Source organism: Typopeltis vanoorti, chromosome 5 (genome assembly GCF_054136105.1).
Source record: "Typopeltis vanoorti isolate ZY-2024b chromosome 5, IOZ_Tvanoo_1.0, whole genome shotgun sequence".
Taxonomy (NCBI): Eukaryota; Metazoa; Arthropoda; class Arachnida; order Uropygi; family Thelyphonidae; genus Typopeltis; species Typopeltis vanoorti.
The window spans coordinates 134,414,194-134,430,495 of record NC_143553.1 but is presented as its reverse complement, the minus strand read 5'-3'; the positions used below and the strand labels follow the sequence as shown (position 1 = coordinate 134,430,495).

The 16,302-nt window shown below is 37.9% G+C and overlaps 1 protein-coding gene across 1 annotated transcript in view; it reads right to left on the bottom strand.

The window, feature by feature from the left end:
- Positions 1 to 16,302, bottom strand: part of LOC150106834 (uncharacterized protein CG3556-like) — a 126,214-nt gene that overhangs the window by 94,710 nt on the left and 15,202 nt on the right. Inside the window, exon 2 of the mRNA XM_090392745.1 lies at positions 13,155 to 13,365. Coding sequence (XP_090248871.1) covers positions 13,155 to 13,365 — 211 coding nt within the window. The remainder of the gene's footprint in view (positions 1 to 13,154; positions 13,366 to 16,302) is intronic.

Below are 16,302 nucleotides of genomic sequence, written 5' to 3'. Positions count from 1 at the left end.
CTGTTTTTGGGACACTGCTGTTTAACTTGTTTGTAAATGACATATCATATGGACTGACTGAGATCATCATTTGTTTGCTGATGATGCAAAGTTGGGGAGAATTATAAGCAGCACTAATGATGCTAATTCCCTTCAGGAAGATTTGAATAGGCTTTTGGCTTGGACAAAGGAGTGGGGTTGTGATTTTAATATTAATAAGTGCAAGGTGTTGCATTTTGGAGTGCAGAAATATAAGGCTGTGTTCCATACTGAAGGTGCTGTACTACAGGAAGTGGATGAGATTCGAGATTTGGGAGGATAGTTGACAGTAGACTGAAGTTTAGAGGGCATATTGCAAGTGTTGCAAAGTCTGAACATTGTAGTGCTGCTATGATTAAGAAGTACTCTAACATGTAGAGATAAAGGAAGTGGTTGTGCCACTGTATAAAGCACTGGTCAGACTACACTTAGACTATTGTGCTCAAATTTGCTCACCTGATTTTCAGTGTGATGTGGAAACATTAGAGAGGATCCAGAGACAAGTGACTAAGACAAAATCAGAACTCTGAAAGGCTGGCTAGAGAGAGGTTGAATAAATGTTGATTGCAAAGTTTGGTGGATAGGAGGAAAAGTAGTGATATGATAGAGACATTTAAGTTAGTGAGAGGATTTTATCAGATTAATCTAGATGGGATTACAGATAGAGTAGAAGGCGAGAGGGGGAAAAACCAGAGGCCATCCCTGGAAGCAGTGGTGTAGCTAGAGCTGTTGTCGCCCGTGGCAGTCCCTGAGTTTGCCACCCTAGGGAAATAAATTAAAACACTATGTTTATTTTTGAAGTAAAACTTTAATTTCAACATTCTAAAATGTTATTTTTCTTGCTTTTCTGTTAGAAAAATCGTCGATGACATTGGCAAAGTCTATTTCATAGTAATTTAGGTAATTCTTAATCAATTTTAATTTAGAAAAACTCCTCTCACAACTAGCAACACTTACAGCAATTGTCAGGAAAATTCGCAGTAGTACTACAATATTTGGAACTGAGTTCTCGAGACTGTATTTTAGAATTAACTGCAAAAGTTCAAAAAGGTTCAAAGCACCGCTCGGGGTGGACCACCCCTTCTGAACCCCCCCCCCTCCCCCAGCTACGCCACTGCCTGTAAGTTATGTAAGAATCTGGTGAAGAGGATGGGGGATGTAAGAAGTAGATTTTTTTACAAGGAGAATTGTCAGTGAATTGAATGCATTACCAAAATGTATTGTTAATACAAGTAGTGTTAAGGATTTTAAGATTCGGTATGATAAATATGTTATCAGTTGAATGAACCTCCCACGATGAGTCTGCAACCCCCATGGAGGATGCAATAATGTTGGTAAAAGAAGATAAAAATAGTTTCTTGTTTATAAAGTCAGTTTAGTGGAGGGCTGTTTTAATATTAGCAAGATATGATATATTTCAATTACTAAATATTACAAAATATTTGGTAAAAATAAATAAATTGGGGAAATGAAAATACAAATCATCAATCCAGTGTTTTTATCATAACAATGAATGCAATGAAAGCTGTTTTCATGATGTATGCTGTCCTTGATTCAATAGACGGGAGAAAAAGGGAAAATATTCTGTATTCTGACAGTCATCAGAAGAAGACAGATGAAATGGTTCAGATATGTGGGGGAGGGCTAATGGCATAAAAGCAAGCACTAGAAGGAATTGTTCTGGGATCAAGGGTTAGGGGCTGACCTCAATTAAAATGGACTGATAACATCAAAAAATGGACAAATTCCTCCCTTTCTCAACTGACATCAAGAAGAAGAGACTGAGATGATTGGAGGAGGCTAAGAACATCACCTACCAGCCATGAGTGACCCAATGGTCCATTTAGGAGAGAAAGAAAGAAAGATGCTGCCTCTAGGCATGCACTATTTTGCTGTTCCTAAATTCAAAAATTCAAGAAAATACATAAAATTAAAAACAAAAAATGGTGTTTTTATGGTTGAGATACAATTTTGTCAGTTTTTGCTACCCTGTAAACTTGCTGCTCCTAGGCACTACCTTAGTTGTTTAGCTTGTTATGACAGCCCTGATGATGATGAGGACAATGGAATGATGATTTGTATTTATATTGCTTCTATTTATTGCTCATACTGAGCTACAGAGGCTCTGACTGGTATCAGGAGTCTGGAGAATTTATTTATTGGTATTAGACCTAATACAGAGAGTCGGGGGAAACTAGATTTTGATGGGAGGAATGGTGATAATTTGTGGGTAAGAGCTAATGTACACAGCTATATTAATGATGCGAATATACTTAATAATGGAGGTGATTATGATGAAAAGATAATTGTGTGTTCATCCGATTCAGACTTATTAAGTGTGTCTAAGGATGTCTATACAAGTGAAGCATTAGATATGAACAGACTACAGAGGAGAGCATACTTTAAAAAATCATGGAGATAACTTATTATGTCTGTACACAAATGCCAGGAGGATAATGAACAAAGGGATTGAGTTTGTTGCCTTAGTGAACATGATGTGGCCTTATATGATCAGCATTAGTGACACCAGTTCTCTCCGAAGCAGATGTAATAACTGATATTGATGTAATGGGTGCAGTATTTTTATGAAGGATAAACAGGATAGGAGAGGAGGAGTGTGCTGTTAATAATATTGTTGATTTAAGTCCAGTTAGAATAAAAAAATAAAATAAAAATAAAAACTATGACAGCAATATACTGGTAACAATTTTCTATGTCACAGAGTTTGAATCTATATGGTGTGAAGTGGAATATAACAAGATCAAATAGGTGTGGTGTGGCTACAGCAAGAAACATTAAGCAGAAATTATTAAGAAAAGGTAACATGGAAGGAATACCATGTGCATTTGGATGATGTCAGTTATACACAAGCTGAGTGTGAGTACTCGGCAAGCTAAAGATAACCCAAAAGAATTCTATTGTCATGTTGCAAGTAAAAGAAAATAAATGTGAAAGAATAACTCTCATCAATGCAGAAGTGACTATTGAGTGCCCATTTTGCTAAAAACTATCAACCTGACGTATGCAACACGGAGCACAAGGCTACTTCTACAATGGGGGAAGAAACTCGGGTGTATGAGGGGAAGTTAATGCCAAATTCATATTCAGTTTATGCAATAAGGACTGATGGGATATCGGCATGGATGCCAAAAGAGTGTTCAGTTGAACTGGTTATTCCTTTGACCAGGATATATAATTTGAGTCTCAGAATAGAGATGATTCTGTACGAGTAAAAAGAATATATAATAATCCTATTGCACAAGGATGGTGCAAAGACTGATCTAACTATTGATGTATCAGTATCTGGAGTGAAGATGAGGATTTTGGAAAAGTTGGTAAGAAATAACATATAGAAATGCATTGACAAAGAAGCTGTACTTTGCAATGAACACATGGACTTATTAAGGGCAGGTCATGTTTGAGTAAACTGCTCACATTTTATAATGTGGTAGTTGAATTAAACAAAGGAAATAGAGACACTGTGATCTTCAGTATGAACCTATAGAAATGAAAACCGAGATGGCAATAATTTATTTATTTTTTACATATTCCATGTACTATTTTGATAAAATATGTCCAGACAAAAGGAGTCTACACAGGTGTTTATGTATAATAAATTTAGTTTAATCCTTTATCCCAGTGAGAGCAAACAAAGTTTGCACCTGAAAATATCTTCAGGACTGAACATAGTGTTGTACTATCTTACCTGGGTAAGTAGTACAACACCAGGCAACTCGTAGCAAAGGTGGAGCAAGCTACCAACACTCCTATCCCAGTATCTCTCATAATGCAAAACACATCTCCTTGTGGATATGTATACTGTTATACATTAAGGGATTGGCCACTACCCAGACTAGTTTCGACCTTTATTGAGGTCTCTTCAGTCGGAGCCAGGCCCAGAGTTGGAGATACCAGGCAGAAGCAGTACCAAGGTCATATTTACCTATAGGAGTTGCCAAAAGGTTTTGCCGCCTTTTTTTATTAAATTACTCTGGATTTAGAGAAAGATGTTGAAAGTTTCTTTTTCACTAGGTTAGACTATAATAAATTTAGTTTAATCCTTTATCCCAGTACTGGGATAAAGGATTAAACTAAATTTATTATAGTCTAATCTAGTGAAAAATAAACTTTCAGGTGTTTATGTATTTTGAGAAACCTGCCTAAAATGAAAGTTACATTTTTCAGAACAAGTTAGAGATTACTGGTTTAAACTTATGGTACTTGTATATAACAGGTAGTCACTGCACACACTGTTTCGTGTGTGTATGTGATTTTTAAGTGTTTGTTGAAATATTATGACTGCTGGAAAACACTGGTACTTATCAGTATTTATAAATTTAAATATTCTTCTTCTATCTTACGGAATCACTCAAGTTGCCCTTTCAGTCAAGTCCAGGATGTCCATTCCAACTAAGATATTTTGGATATTTTCCAACATTGCTGTCACCTTGCCATACATTGCTTTTCATAAATCCTCATCTTGAGCATGTATTTTGCTAATTCTCATGCATTTTTTCAACATGTCCAAGAAATCAGTCTGCAAGCTCTGATTTCATCAGTTAGTAATTTGGGTCTATAAAGTGGTAGAACGTCTTCTTCAATTCGCCTGTTATCTCTTACTGGAACAAAGACTTTTTTGCAATATTTCATTTTCCAAGAATTGCAAGCATTTGTGATAAATCTAAATAAACACATCTGAATGTTTCAGTTGTTGATAAGTCTTAAATAAAAATAATATGACCTTGACAAAAACATTCAAAGAATTTTCGTTCTTTGAACAACAGCACTTTGTTTTGCCCATATACAGGGTAACCATAATTAAAGAGGAAGTGTTTAGAGCCTCGTAGCGAAAAACCTATCGGACGAAATTCAATCAAAGTGGGTTTTTATTTACAGAGGATAAAAATTAGTACGAAATCTGCACACCAGGAGACATTTGGCGCTATACGTCTGTGATGTTTGCATAATCTCACTGTTTCTACTGACGAGTTGGTGGATATAAGGAAGACCGAATCCGTAATTCCGATAAAACTCAGTGCTAAGGATCTCACCTTAGCGGAACATGCGTTGCTAGTCAAGCTTTACAATCGGCAATGCGGTAATGCTAATGCCCCACTTCGAGAATTCCAATTCCGGAGTTTGGAGATTAGGAGAAAAGGACCAATGACAATAACAAATCTTAGAAAAATGATTTTACGATTTAAAAATAGCGGATCTTTAACAGTGAGGCCAGGACGAGGGCACAAACGGATTATTCCTTAACAAGTTGACAAACTTGCAACTGCCGTCGTGGAACACGGAATGAATAACGCACAAGGGTCCAGCTGTGCTCAGGCAATATCAAGGCAACTGGTTATGCCATTCTCAACTGTGTGGAAAATCGTGAGTCAAATGCTGAGGTTTTTCCCCTACAAGATCTTTCATACTCAAGCTTTGCTTCATGGTGATGCGGAAACTCGACTGGAGTTTGCCCTGACGTGCTTAGCTCGAATGGAGGTGGATGATGCATGGCCGTGAAAGATCTTGTGGAGTGACGAGGTACATTTTTATCGAATAACCCTCATGTGTTCAATCAGATACTTTACACTCACCCAAAGTCACAGTGTGCTGAGATTTCACTGCATCGTTTATTATCGGTCAGTACTTTTTCGAAGAACTTTGCCCGACAGGACCAGCAACTTGTACTGTTTCTGCTATTATGTAGTGCAACTTTCTTGTTCTGTAACTGCAACGGTGAAGATGCTTTGATTCTACTATGTATATTAATATTCATGCAGGATGGAGCCCCACCTCAAATGGATTGCCGGTACAGCGAATGTTACGAAAACACTTCACAGAACACACAATGATTTCGTGCATTTCCCACAGCATAGCCACATCGTTCGCTTGATCTCAACCCCTGTAACTTTTGGTTTGGAGGCTACCTGAAATGCGTGGTGTATGAAGGACATGTTCCTGAGTTAGCAACTTTGAAAGAGAGAATAACGCAGCATGTGACACAAATTGCCATTCATAAAATGCAGTTCTTAGAACATCTGAAAAGAGGACATATTGAACCACATCTGTAAGTTATATGAACACGAAAATTGATTTGTTGTCTCTTCTAGCCATTACTGTTCAGCTTCCGACGCTCAGTCGGTGTAGACGAAGATGCTACTTGATCGGAAAGACCTCAGTTCGATTCCCGTCTACGACGTGAGGAACCGTTATCTGGTCTCTTTCGACTAAAGGTGAGTTAGCCGGCCTCATACGAAAGTAGAGAGTTTTCACCGGAAACTCGGATTTTTTTATCCCTCAGAACAGGCAAACCGACCCCGTGAACACAAGGATTTACAGCCATGAATTCTTACAACAATATGTGCAAGAGATAGGGTCCTCGCCACATGTCGTAGTTAACCATGAGTCACATCACGGTAGTCAACCTCCTGGATAGGAGTGGTATGTGAATGAGGGAATCCCAAACCATGCACTTATAGCACTAAATGTCCCAGTAACATAATTTTGTATTTTTTTTAATCTTCTGTAAATCAAAACCCATGTTCCAGAGTATACTTCCACCAAGATTAGTTGAATTTCGTCCAATACATTTTTTGCTAAAGGGGCTGGCTCTGAACACATTTTCTTTAATTATGGCCACCTTGTATATTATTTGTATGAAATAGGGTGAGTTCTACGGTCGAAGGACAAAAAAACTCTAGATGCCAGGAAAACAACCCGCTTGCTCTTGGCAAACATTAAAGAACTCACAGACTGTTCAAAGAAGCGTTAGAAAAAGTATTTGTACTCTGTGACTTCAATCGAACTGAAAAAGCTTCTTTTAGGCATAATGCTTTTTTATTCCCATAGGAAGTAGGCAGAGTTTCTTTAGCCCTAACGTTCTGCAAATCTGTAAGCAGGAAAATTTCACTTTTCAGGCATTACTGATAGTGAGATTGAAGATCTCAAAAGTCGATGCTTTCAGGAGAGAGATTTCAGTTATTTTATGACTCCTAAATCCTAACAGGTATATATGCTATTAGTAGTATACAGATATCGCCGTGTAGTAAGAAGTTGTGGGAGATCCATTATTCACATACCAGCCATAATCCACACAATAGCTATCATACCTCTCCTTAAACTCATTCACTGATAAGCACCCACAACTACCTCTGGTAACCGATTCAAATCACCACGCTCCAAGCAAAAAATTTATTCCTAACACTCTTACACAATTTCCACTGGTGACCCCTTTTTCTCTCCCTTATTGACATTTACTGAAAAAGTCTTCATGCCCATCCTATAAAACCCCCTTTAATAACTTAAATGGTTCTATAATGTCTTCTCTTTTTCGCCTATCAGCTAATTTTTCCAGAGAACTATGAAAAATTTTGTCACTTGCCTCTGAATCCTATCCACAGCTCTTTCATCCGTATCCCACGAAATCTGGGAGTCCAGTCCAGAAGTAGCTTTATTAAGGCCTTATATAGGGGAAAAATTGATTTGATTATTTTTGCAATATGCCTTCTAAACTTCAATTCTCTGTCCACAATCAAACCCAAATCACTAGTATCACCATCATGCAGTTCAGTTCAATTAATATAGTACACAGTTTCTGATCTCTTACCAAAGTACATCACCATACACTTGACTACAATAAACCGGCAACTATTTAACTTAGCTCATAGTGGTAGTCTAAATCTTCTTGCAGTATTGCTGCATCACGATCATTAACCATTGCTCTTCCCAGTTTAGCATCAACAGCAAACCATTGAGTATTTCCTCTCAAATTATTTTCTATATCATTAATATAGAAATTAAACAACAGAGAACTAAGTACTGAGCCCATACCACCTAGATGGACCCCTGCAAATTCTACTCATTAATTCAACGATCTGGTTTATGCTACCTCCCCACTATCATCACTTTTTAAAGTCATTCTTCTAAGTCATTCCTCCTTTTACTTAGCACATTGAAAAATAACTCCTTAGGATTTCTTTTAGCCTCATCAGCTAGATTTTGCCATTAATTAGCTTTGGCGTTAATTACCATACTGGTCACCTTTATTGCCTTTGCCTTATACTGGTCATGGGAATGTTGATAACGTTTTTTTTTTATAATCCCTTCACACCTTTTCTTTGTGTACAACTCCTGTTTAATGAAGCGATTCATTCATCAAACTCCGACCTGATTTATCCTTCTGACTCTTGGTATAGATTCAGATATTACTTTCTTCAAACACCCCTTGACCATCTACCATCTTTTCCCCACAAGTTCTTATGCTATTGCTTTGCTAAAAGCTGACTTCTCAGCATGTCATAATTACCTGCTTTGTAATTCCACATACTATATATCCTTTCTTAATAGAAAATAGAAAATTCTTCATGTCTAGCTATTTCCCAGATCAAGGCTACATAATTGCTTTCTGCAAGTGGAGAGAGCGTAGCCTGATTGGTTAGTAATAAGTTCTCTAATCAGATCCAGCACTCTTGAACTTCGTGTCCCCTCTCTCCAGTATATGATGTGTCAGGGAATTATCTCTCATCAGCTGTATAAATTCAATTTCCATCACTGCATGTGACCATTCCTTCTCCTAATGTATAGTTGAAACCCCCCCCATAATGATTACTTGTCCTGTGCTCATGGTAATTAGCGAATGCATGTTATCTACATTTTCCCATATGCCTCCTGGATTATAACAGCAGTCAGTTACATATTTAGTCCTGTTGATCTCTATCTCACATCATAACCTCAAATGAACTGCTCTTTGAATCTATGTCCCCTGAGGCTTCTACTTTTTTTTTTATTTTTGCTTCAATTCCTCTGTTATCATTAGCAAAACTCCTCCCCCATCCTATTCCTTCTGTCCTCTCTGAAGACACTCGCATTCTATCCCTATGATTATATCATAGTCGGTCAACCACCTCTCACAAATGCCGATAACTTTTGGCCATATAGAGCCTGAGGTACTATTGTATTTTAGTTACCCATGTAAGATGTGCACAACTCAAAATTTTCTCAGTTCCGTTACCTCTTACGTTTAGTTACAAGGTAACAGATTACCTTGTAACTAAACAACATTACCTTACTTAACTACAATAAATAATCTTTACACAATTCGAATCCAGAGGTCGTTTAGAATTTAGTAATACTTTTATTTTACAGATTTATAAAAACAGATTAGTTACTTTTGTTGGGGGTGGGGGGAGATTAATTTCTTGTATGCATAAGGCAAAATAGTACACAACCATAGCCGGCGAAGGTTGGTCGATTGGTAGAGCCTCTGCTACTAATAGCTCAGTTAAGTAAGTTTGAGCGCGGTTAGTAGTTGGAAGGGGACCAATCGTTCGATGCTGTCGGCACACTCTCCCTCGATGAGTCTTTGGACTCCCTGGAGGTGTCAAAATAACAAAAAAAAAAAATATTACTTGCTAACTGATTGGTCGACTCGACAGATAACGCTGTTCTTCAGTCAACAGATTGTTGGCATCCATGGATATTTGCAAAAACCATTAAGCAGTATACGATTTTAATCACTCGGCGTGAGATCATTACCAACACCACCCTGCTCATTGAAAGCCTGATACGGCTCGGAAAATTGCTATGGTTTGGTATAATTTCTAAAGCAGGAAAACTGGATTGTGCAATCCTTAGTCCATTCACGTGCACTTTATTCCTTGATAGATAAAAATAAACCCTCAGGATTTATTTATTTATCCAAAGCAACTGTGTGTGTGTGTGTGTGTGTGTGCGTGCGTGCGTGCGTGCGCGCACGCGCGCGCGTTTTCCTCCCAATAGTAACCCTACCAGGAGGTAATTTATTCCTACATTCTCCATTGCATTACAAAGCTTATATTACATGCAGCTTATAAGTACTGATTAACATTTCGATTTATATTTTTGTATCAATTTTCATATTTACATTTAGATTTCTATATATACATATATTAACACTATACAGTATAATTCACATAATAACAGTATTTATGTTAGATCACATGGACTGGAAATTGATTTTATTAGCAAATTTAATTAATTCTATGTAATAGTTTTCGATAAGTCTCTGTCTTCACACTGGCCACTTGTCTCCGGAAGTAATTACGTGTTGTATTAGGGGCATCCGGATGGAGTCCAATAGCTGACAGTCGTAAAGTATATGGTCAACAGTCTGTTGAAGGTGTGGATTGCAAATGCATGATGGTGATTCCAGGATATGGAATCTGTGAAGGTAGTGTCTTAGTTTTCCGTGTCTCGTTAGTAGCGTGGTTAAACCTGGAGAAATGGCGTGTCTTTTCAGCCAGAGTCTGTTTCTGATGCTAGGAAAGAATTCTTTTGTTGTTGATCCGTTTTTTGATGTTTTCCATTCTTCTTCCCACATGTCTAAGCTTTTCTCTTCTGCAAATGTTTTTATTGCAGATTTCGAGAATTTCTGGTAACTTGTTTCTAGCCGTTCGTTTCTAGCTGCTTCTTTAGCCAACTGATCCGCTCTCTCGTTTCCAGCTATTCCAGTATGCGCTTTCACCCAGCAGAACTTGATTTCCCATCCCTCTGTAGTGAAATTCGAACCAGATTTCTTGTCTTCTATCAATGCAATATGGTTGGTCTTTTTTATGCCGTCTATAGTGCTTATACTATCGCTGTAGATTGTTGCTGTCTTTTTCTGAGAGGTGTTGAGTTCTAATTCCTGGAGATATGTGAGTGACTGAACTATTGCAAGTTGTTCTGCTTGGTTGTTGGAACATAGAGGATGCAGTTTAGAACAGCGTTCTTGTATTATGGACTGTCTGTTGTATGCAGTGAACGAACAACCGACGTTCCATTCGGTTTTGCTTCCGTCAGTGTATATTTGGAATTCGTCACTTTCAGAGCTTTCCTTCTCCTTAATATTTGTTTTCTTTGCTGGGTAAGGCCACTTGCTGTAGTGAAGCGGACGTTCGTAGCAATTTGGATCGATTTTGTAACTTTCGATATATCTTCCGGAACTGACTTCATATATAAGAGATAATTCTTGTATTTTCAGGCAGATCGGTGTTAGAGCTGCAATAACGCAAGCTGCCTCGAAAGATATTGTCCTGTATCCTTTGATTATGTGTATGGCTATAAGGCATTGAACTCCGTTTAGTTTTTGTCGGTTTATCTTTGATTTTAGTGTATGTTTTTCCAGGCAGGTGCAACATAAGATATCAGGTAGTATAGCACATTTATATATCGTTTTGTGTTTGTGTGTGTGTGTGTGTGTGTGTGTGTGTGTGTGTGTGTCAGTCAGTCAGTCAGTAAGTCAGTGGCAGCCCACCACTGACTGACACACACACACACACACACACACACACACACACACACACACACACACACACACACACACACACACACACACACACACACACACACACACACACACACACACACACACACACACACTGCATAAGCACTGCGACACTGCAGCACCCCAAGGAAAAAATGGAAAATTTAAATTTTGTTTGTGTTTATAAATAATAACAATGCTTACAACATTATATAAATACAATACAACATGTTAAAGGTTACAGTTTATGTTTCGACATTGATTGAATAGTTAATAATTGGAATGGTTCGATTAACGCTTTAGATTATGAAACAAATACACGGCAATCTAACGCAGTGTCCATATTATCACATTCAACCAATTGCAGCTAGACTTGCCGATATGCACTTGCGCTTCTCATTGCACGTAACTGGTGAATCTGACACTGCTCTTTGGGCAGTGTATAGTATGCTTGCGCGCGTTATTTCTGTGAGATACGAAAGGGTGAACTATTTTTTGTAATCTTATTTTATTTTGTTAAAATAACATATAATTATTTATTTATTATAGATACAAGGCTGAATTATGACGAATGTCACTGTTGAAAATATGAAAAGAATTATATTTTTTCAATTATGGTTACACGAAACAAATACACTGCGATCTAACACAGTGTGAGAATGATCGCGTCAATTGCAGGTAGACTCGCCGATTTTCGTTTACACTTGACATTGCTCTTTGGGGTGTATCATATGCTTGCGATCGTTATCTCTGTGAGATACGAAACTTTTGTTATTGGTGTATGTTCGTGGTAAGGGTGAAATATTTTAAGTAAAGCAATTTTTTAACATGTAAATTCATTTATTAATAAATTTGTTACTGATTAAGAAAAAAATATTTTTTTAATTATTTTATTTCATATATGCAGCATCCCACTTAAAGTTTCCACTGGCCCCACTGGTGTGTGTACAGGGCCGTCGCGAGATTAGATCGCGCCATGAGGCAAACAATTACATATTGCCCCTGATGGATTATAAAACAAAATATAAAAAAATCTCCAATTGCTATTTTGTTTTTATTACAAGAGAAACATGAATGCAAAATAACCACATAATAATATTAATTAAACGTTTGCTCTCCGGGAATATCGCACAATAAAACTGTTTATAAGCTCTTCTAAATTTAAATTATAAGCTGTGTCTGCCTCTATCAATATAGTTGCTAGACCAACAAATCTTTCTTGGACCATTGCTGTTCGCAAATAATTTTTAATCAGTTTAAGCTTGGAAAAACTTCCTTCCGCACTTGCTAAGCTAACAGGGATTGTTAACAATATCCTGAGGACAGTGGTTACGTTGGGATATATTTCTACAAGATTTTGGTTATATGTATGATAAAATTTGGTGAGGACCACTTTTCTCTTGTATTATTTTTGAGAGAATTTTTAATTCTTCAAATAAATCTATTGCATCTACATCAGATGTAAAATATCTTGTTGCCCTAATACAGTGCCTACCGCAATATGGCTGAACGAGCGCCCTTAATTAAACCGCGCCGTGAGGCAGGCTGCCTCCATCCTGTCGACGGTACTGTGTGTGCGTGTGTGTGTTTCACGTGTCCATGGAGCAGCATGACATGACAGATTTAAACTGGAAAAAGGCGATGAAAAACATCGCCTTTTTCCAGTGACATGATAGCTAACCCGAAAGAAAGCTTATACGTACTGAAAATTAACATAATGAGTCATGGAAGAAAACTGAGAATATAAGAAACACGAGCGCTCTCAATGGATGCGAAATTAACTTTTCGGTACATTAAATGCAGAAACATGTCTTTTTTAAGCTTTTAAATAACAAATAAATAAATAACGAGTTATTACCTTTCTAAAGTCAGAGCTACTTCTAGTTCAAGTTCTTTCATAGTCAGGTCAGAGAGAAAATTCATGCACAACCTTTTCGAAAACGATAGTGCAATAATAGCCTTTGCTGTGTTAGTGTCATTCCATCCTCCCCTGTGATTTTTTTGAGAAAGTATCCAGTTCTCTGCAAGCTCTCGAATGTCACTGATATTTTGATTTATGTCTTGCATATCTGAAATGATACAATATAAAATAATCACGATTTAATTTTCCCATAAAATGACAGATTCTTTATGCATTTTGCCAAAGCAGATTCTTTTTGGAAATGGAAAAAAAAGTGAAAATGTTAATAATTACATGTCACGTTTGAAATGTCAGGTGAGCATTAGCATTTACTATAATTATAAAAGCTAGATTATAAACCCATTTTTAACTTATGTTAGGCTATGAGATTAGAGATACCAGTCAGTGGGATCAAAGTTGTTGGGTAAAGGGAACGTCTATTGTTTAGAGACTCTAGTTAATTGCGTAACCTGATTTTTCATAGCAATGTGTTCACTGTGATGACTATGGGAACTCCTCAGGATTCTGACCCTAGGTCACTGCAGTTTAAAGCAACTCTGTGGAGTTCGCGGCTAGTTACGATTGGACGATTTAATTGAACAACTATAAGTAATATTATTGTATGAAGTAGTATATATATAGTTCTGTGGTCAATATTCTGAGTTGCGGAATTAAAGAACTATAGTTTAACGGGCGCGCACGCGATTGAGATAGAGATAGATAGATAGAGAGAGAGAGAGAGAGAGAGAGAGAGAGAGAGAGAGAGATAGCCTGTACCAAAAATGGGCTCAAACGTTATAGGCGGTATCAGAAGACTGCACAATCAACCCGTAAATATGTGAAATAGAGTTATATTTCACTTATTTACGGGCAAAGCCGTTTCAGCTCTATCTAACCTTTAGATACTGAGGGGAAGTTCAATCTCCACTGGTAGCCATTCAGAGATACGAGGGGGGGGGGGTATGGAAAGTTCTAATAAACACCAAGAACAAAAATTAATTCATTCATTTCTTGTTATATATCTTAAGAGAAAGGATATGTTCTAGAAAAAAAATTTTATATGAAAAAAAAATTATGAACAATTTTTACATGAAAAATGGTAACTTCTGTGGTTTGATGAACCTCAATCCCATGGATTATTATCCCTTCATCTCTATAAAAAATGGTTTAAATTAATGAGAATTTATCGAGCACCTGGCTCACCCATTTTAGGGCAGTGTGGGAGCGTCTGTACCGACGAGTAGAGCCGCTTTCGGACGCTTGTGTTTCCACCTATCGTTTTAATCGTAGTTAGATGACTCTCGAATGAGTTGATTGGGATGACTAGCTGCTTTGGTGAAATATGTAATGGCAGTATCACGGAGAAACATGTGAATATCAGGAATCGCAGCGTCTCGGTGGAGGAGAGTATTCCTGACAAACCACGGAGCATTTAATATCATACGGAGACATTTCTTCTGGATGACTGTAGCTTTTCGATGTTGCCAGGATGGGTGTGACCCCAAGCCGGTGATCCACAACTTAATGTGGGTCTAGTGATTGTTTTGTAGATCTGTAGTTTGTTTTCTGTGCTGACACGGCTTTTTCGGTTGAAAAGAGAGTAAACTTGCATAATTGCGGAGTTTGCCTTGCTGCAGGCATAGTCGATGTGAGAGTTAAAGTTGAGGCAGCTGTCTAGTTGAATACCTAAATATTTGGTGCCGGATTTCCATGGAATAGTTGTGTTGAAAAGTTTGATTTCTCCGTAGTGGGATGCCTTCCGTCTTGTGAAGAGAATGGCAGTACTTTTGTCGGCATTCACAGCTATTCTCCATTTCCTGAGCCATTTTTCCAGGTTTGTTGCTGCGGTCTGCAAGCGCTGTGTAGCTAAGTTCGGCCTGAGAGATCTACTCAAAATTGCCATGTCATCCGCATAACAAGCTGTGGTGGTTGATGTCATGTTAGGGGCGTCAACAAAGAAGATGTTAAAAAGCAGCAGAGAGAGCAACGAGCCTTGAGGAACACCTGTAGTGATTCTTTTCAAAGAGGATTTGAGTCCTCTCAACTTGACCTGAAATTTCCGGTTTTTTAGAAAGAAGTCGATAAGTTTGATAAGGTAGAGCGGAACTTTGGCCATAAATAATTTATAGATGAGGCCTTTGTGCCAAACCTTATCAAAGGCTTTTGCTACATCCAGAAAAACAGCTCCTGTATGTTGTCGCCAATTGAATCCAGTAGTGATAAATTCGACCAGTCTGTGAACTTGTTGTGTAGTACTGTGCCCGATTCGAAACCCAAACTGCTCTTTCGGTATTGTGTTTTTATTGTTCACCACATCTTAAAGTCGATTGAGGATGATTTTTTTCTGCAATTTTTTCCAAGCATGAAAGGAGACTGATGGGTCTGTAACTTTGCGGTAAATGAGGCGCTTTTCCCGGCTTATGAATGAGGTTTATATCTGTTTGTTTCCATCGGGTTGGAAAATAGTTTAGTCTGAGTATTGCATTTATGATTGCTACCAAGTGCATGACAGCTTTGTGCGGAAGGGCCTTGATTGTTTTGTTGTCAATTTCATCTGGGTCAGGGGAATTTTTGTTATTATGCTTCCTAATGATTGAGTAGACCTCTTTAGGCGAGATGGGACAGATATTTTCACGGCTGCTAGGCTGCCGGAGCGTAGTACGGACTCGACGGTGAATTTTTTCTATGAAGACCAAATCCGAATGTGCATAATTAGGATTGCACTGAAGTTGAAGAGCTTCAGCGAGGGCTTCTACCTTTTCATCGTCCCTATAAACTATACCACTTTCTCCGTGAATGGACTGGATATTGGAACGGTCCGTGCAGAGAGCTTTTGCCAATTTCCACAAGGAGTTATCTTCAGTTTTCAGGGAACAAAGTTTTCTCTCCCATTTTTGATTTCTGTGATCTTTTAGTGCATAGCGAAGTAAGTTTGATGCTCTGTTCAGCTCTTGGAGGTCTTGAGGAGATATCGTGTTATGAAAGCGACATCTGATTTTATTTTGGTTTCTGATTAGAGCAAGGATTTCTTCTGGAAGTAGGTTTATTTGAGCTGGAGTGGAAATAGAAGAGGCTGCAGTTAAGCTAGATTGAATTTTGCTTTCCA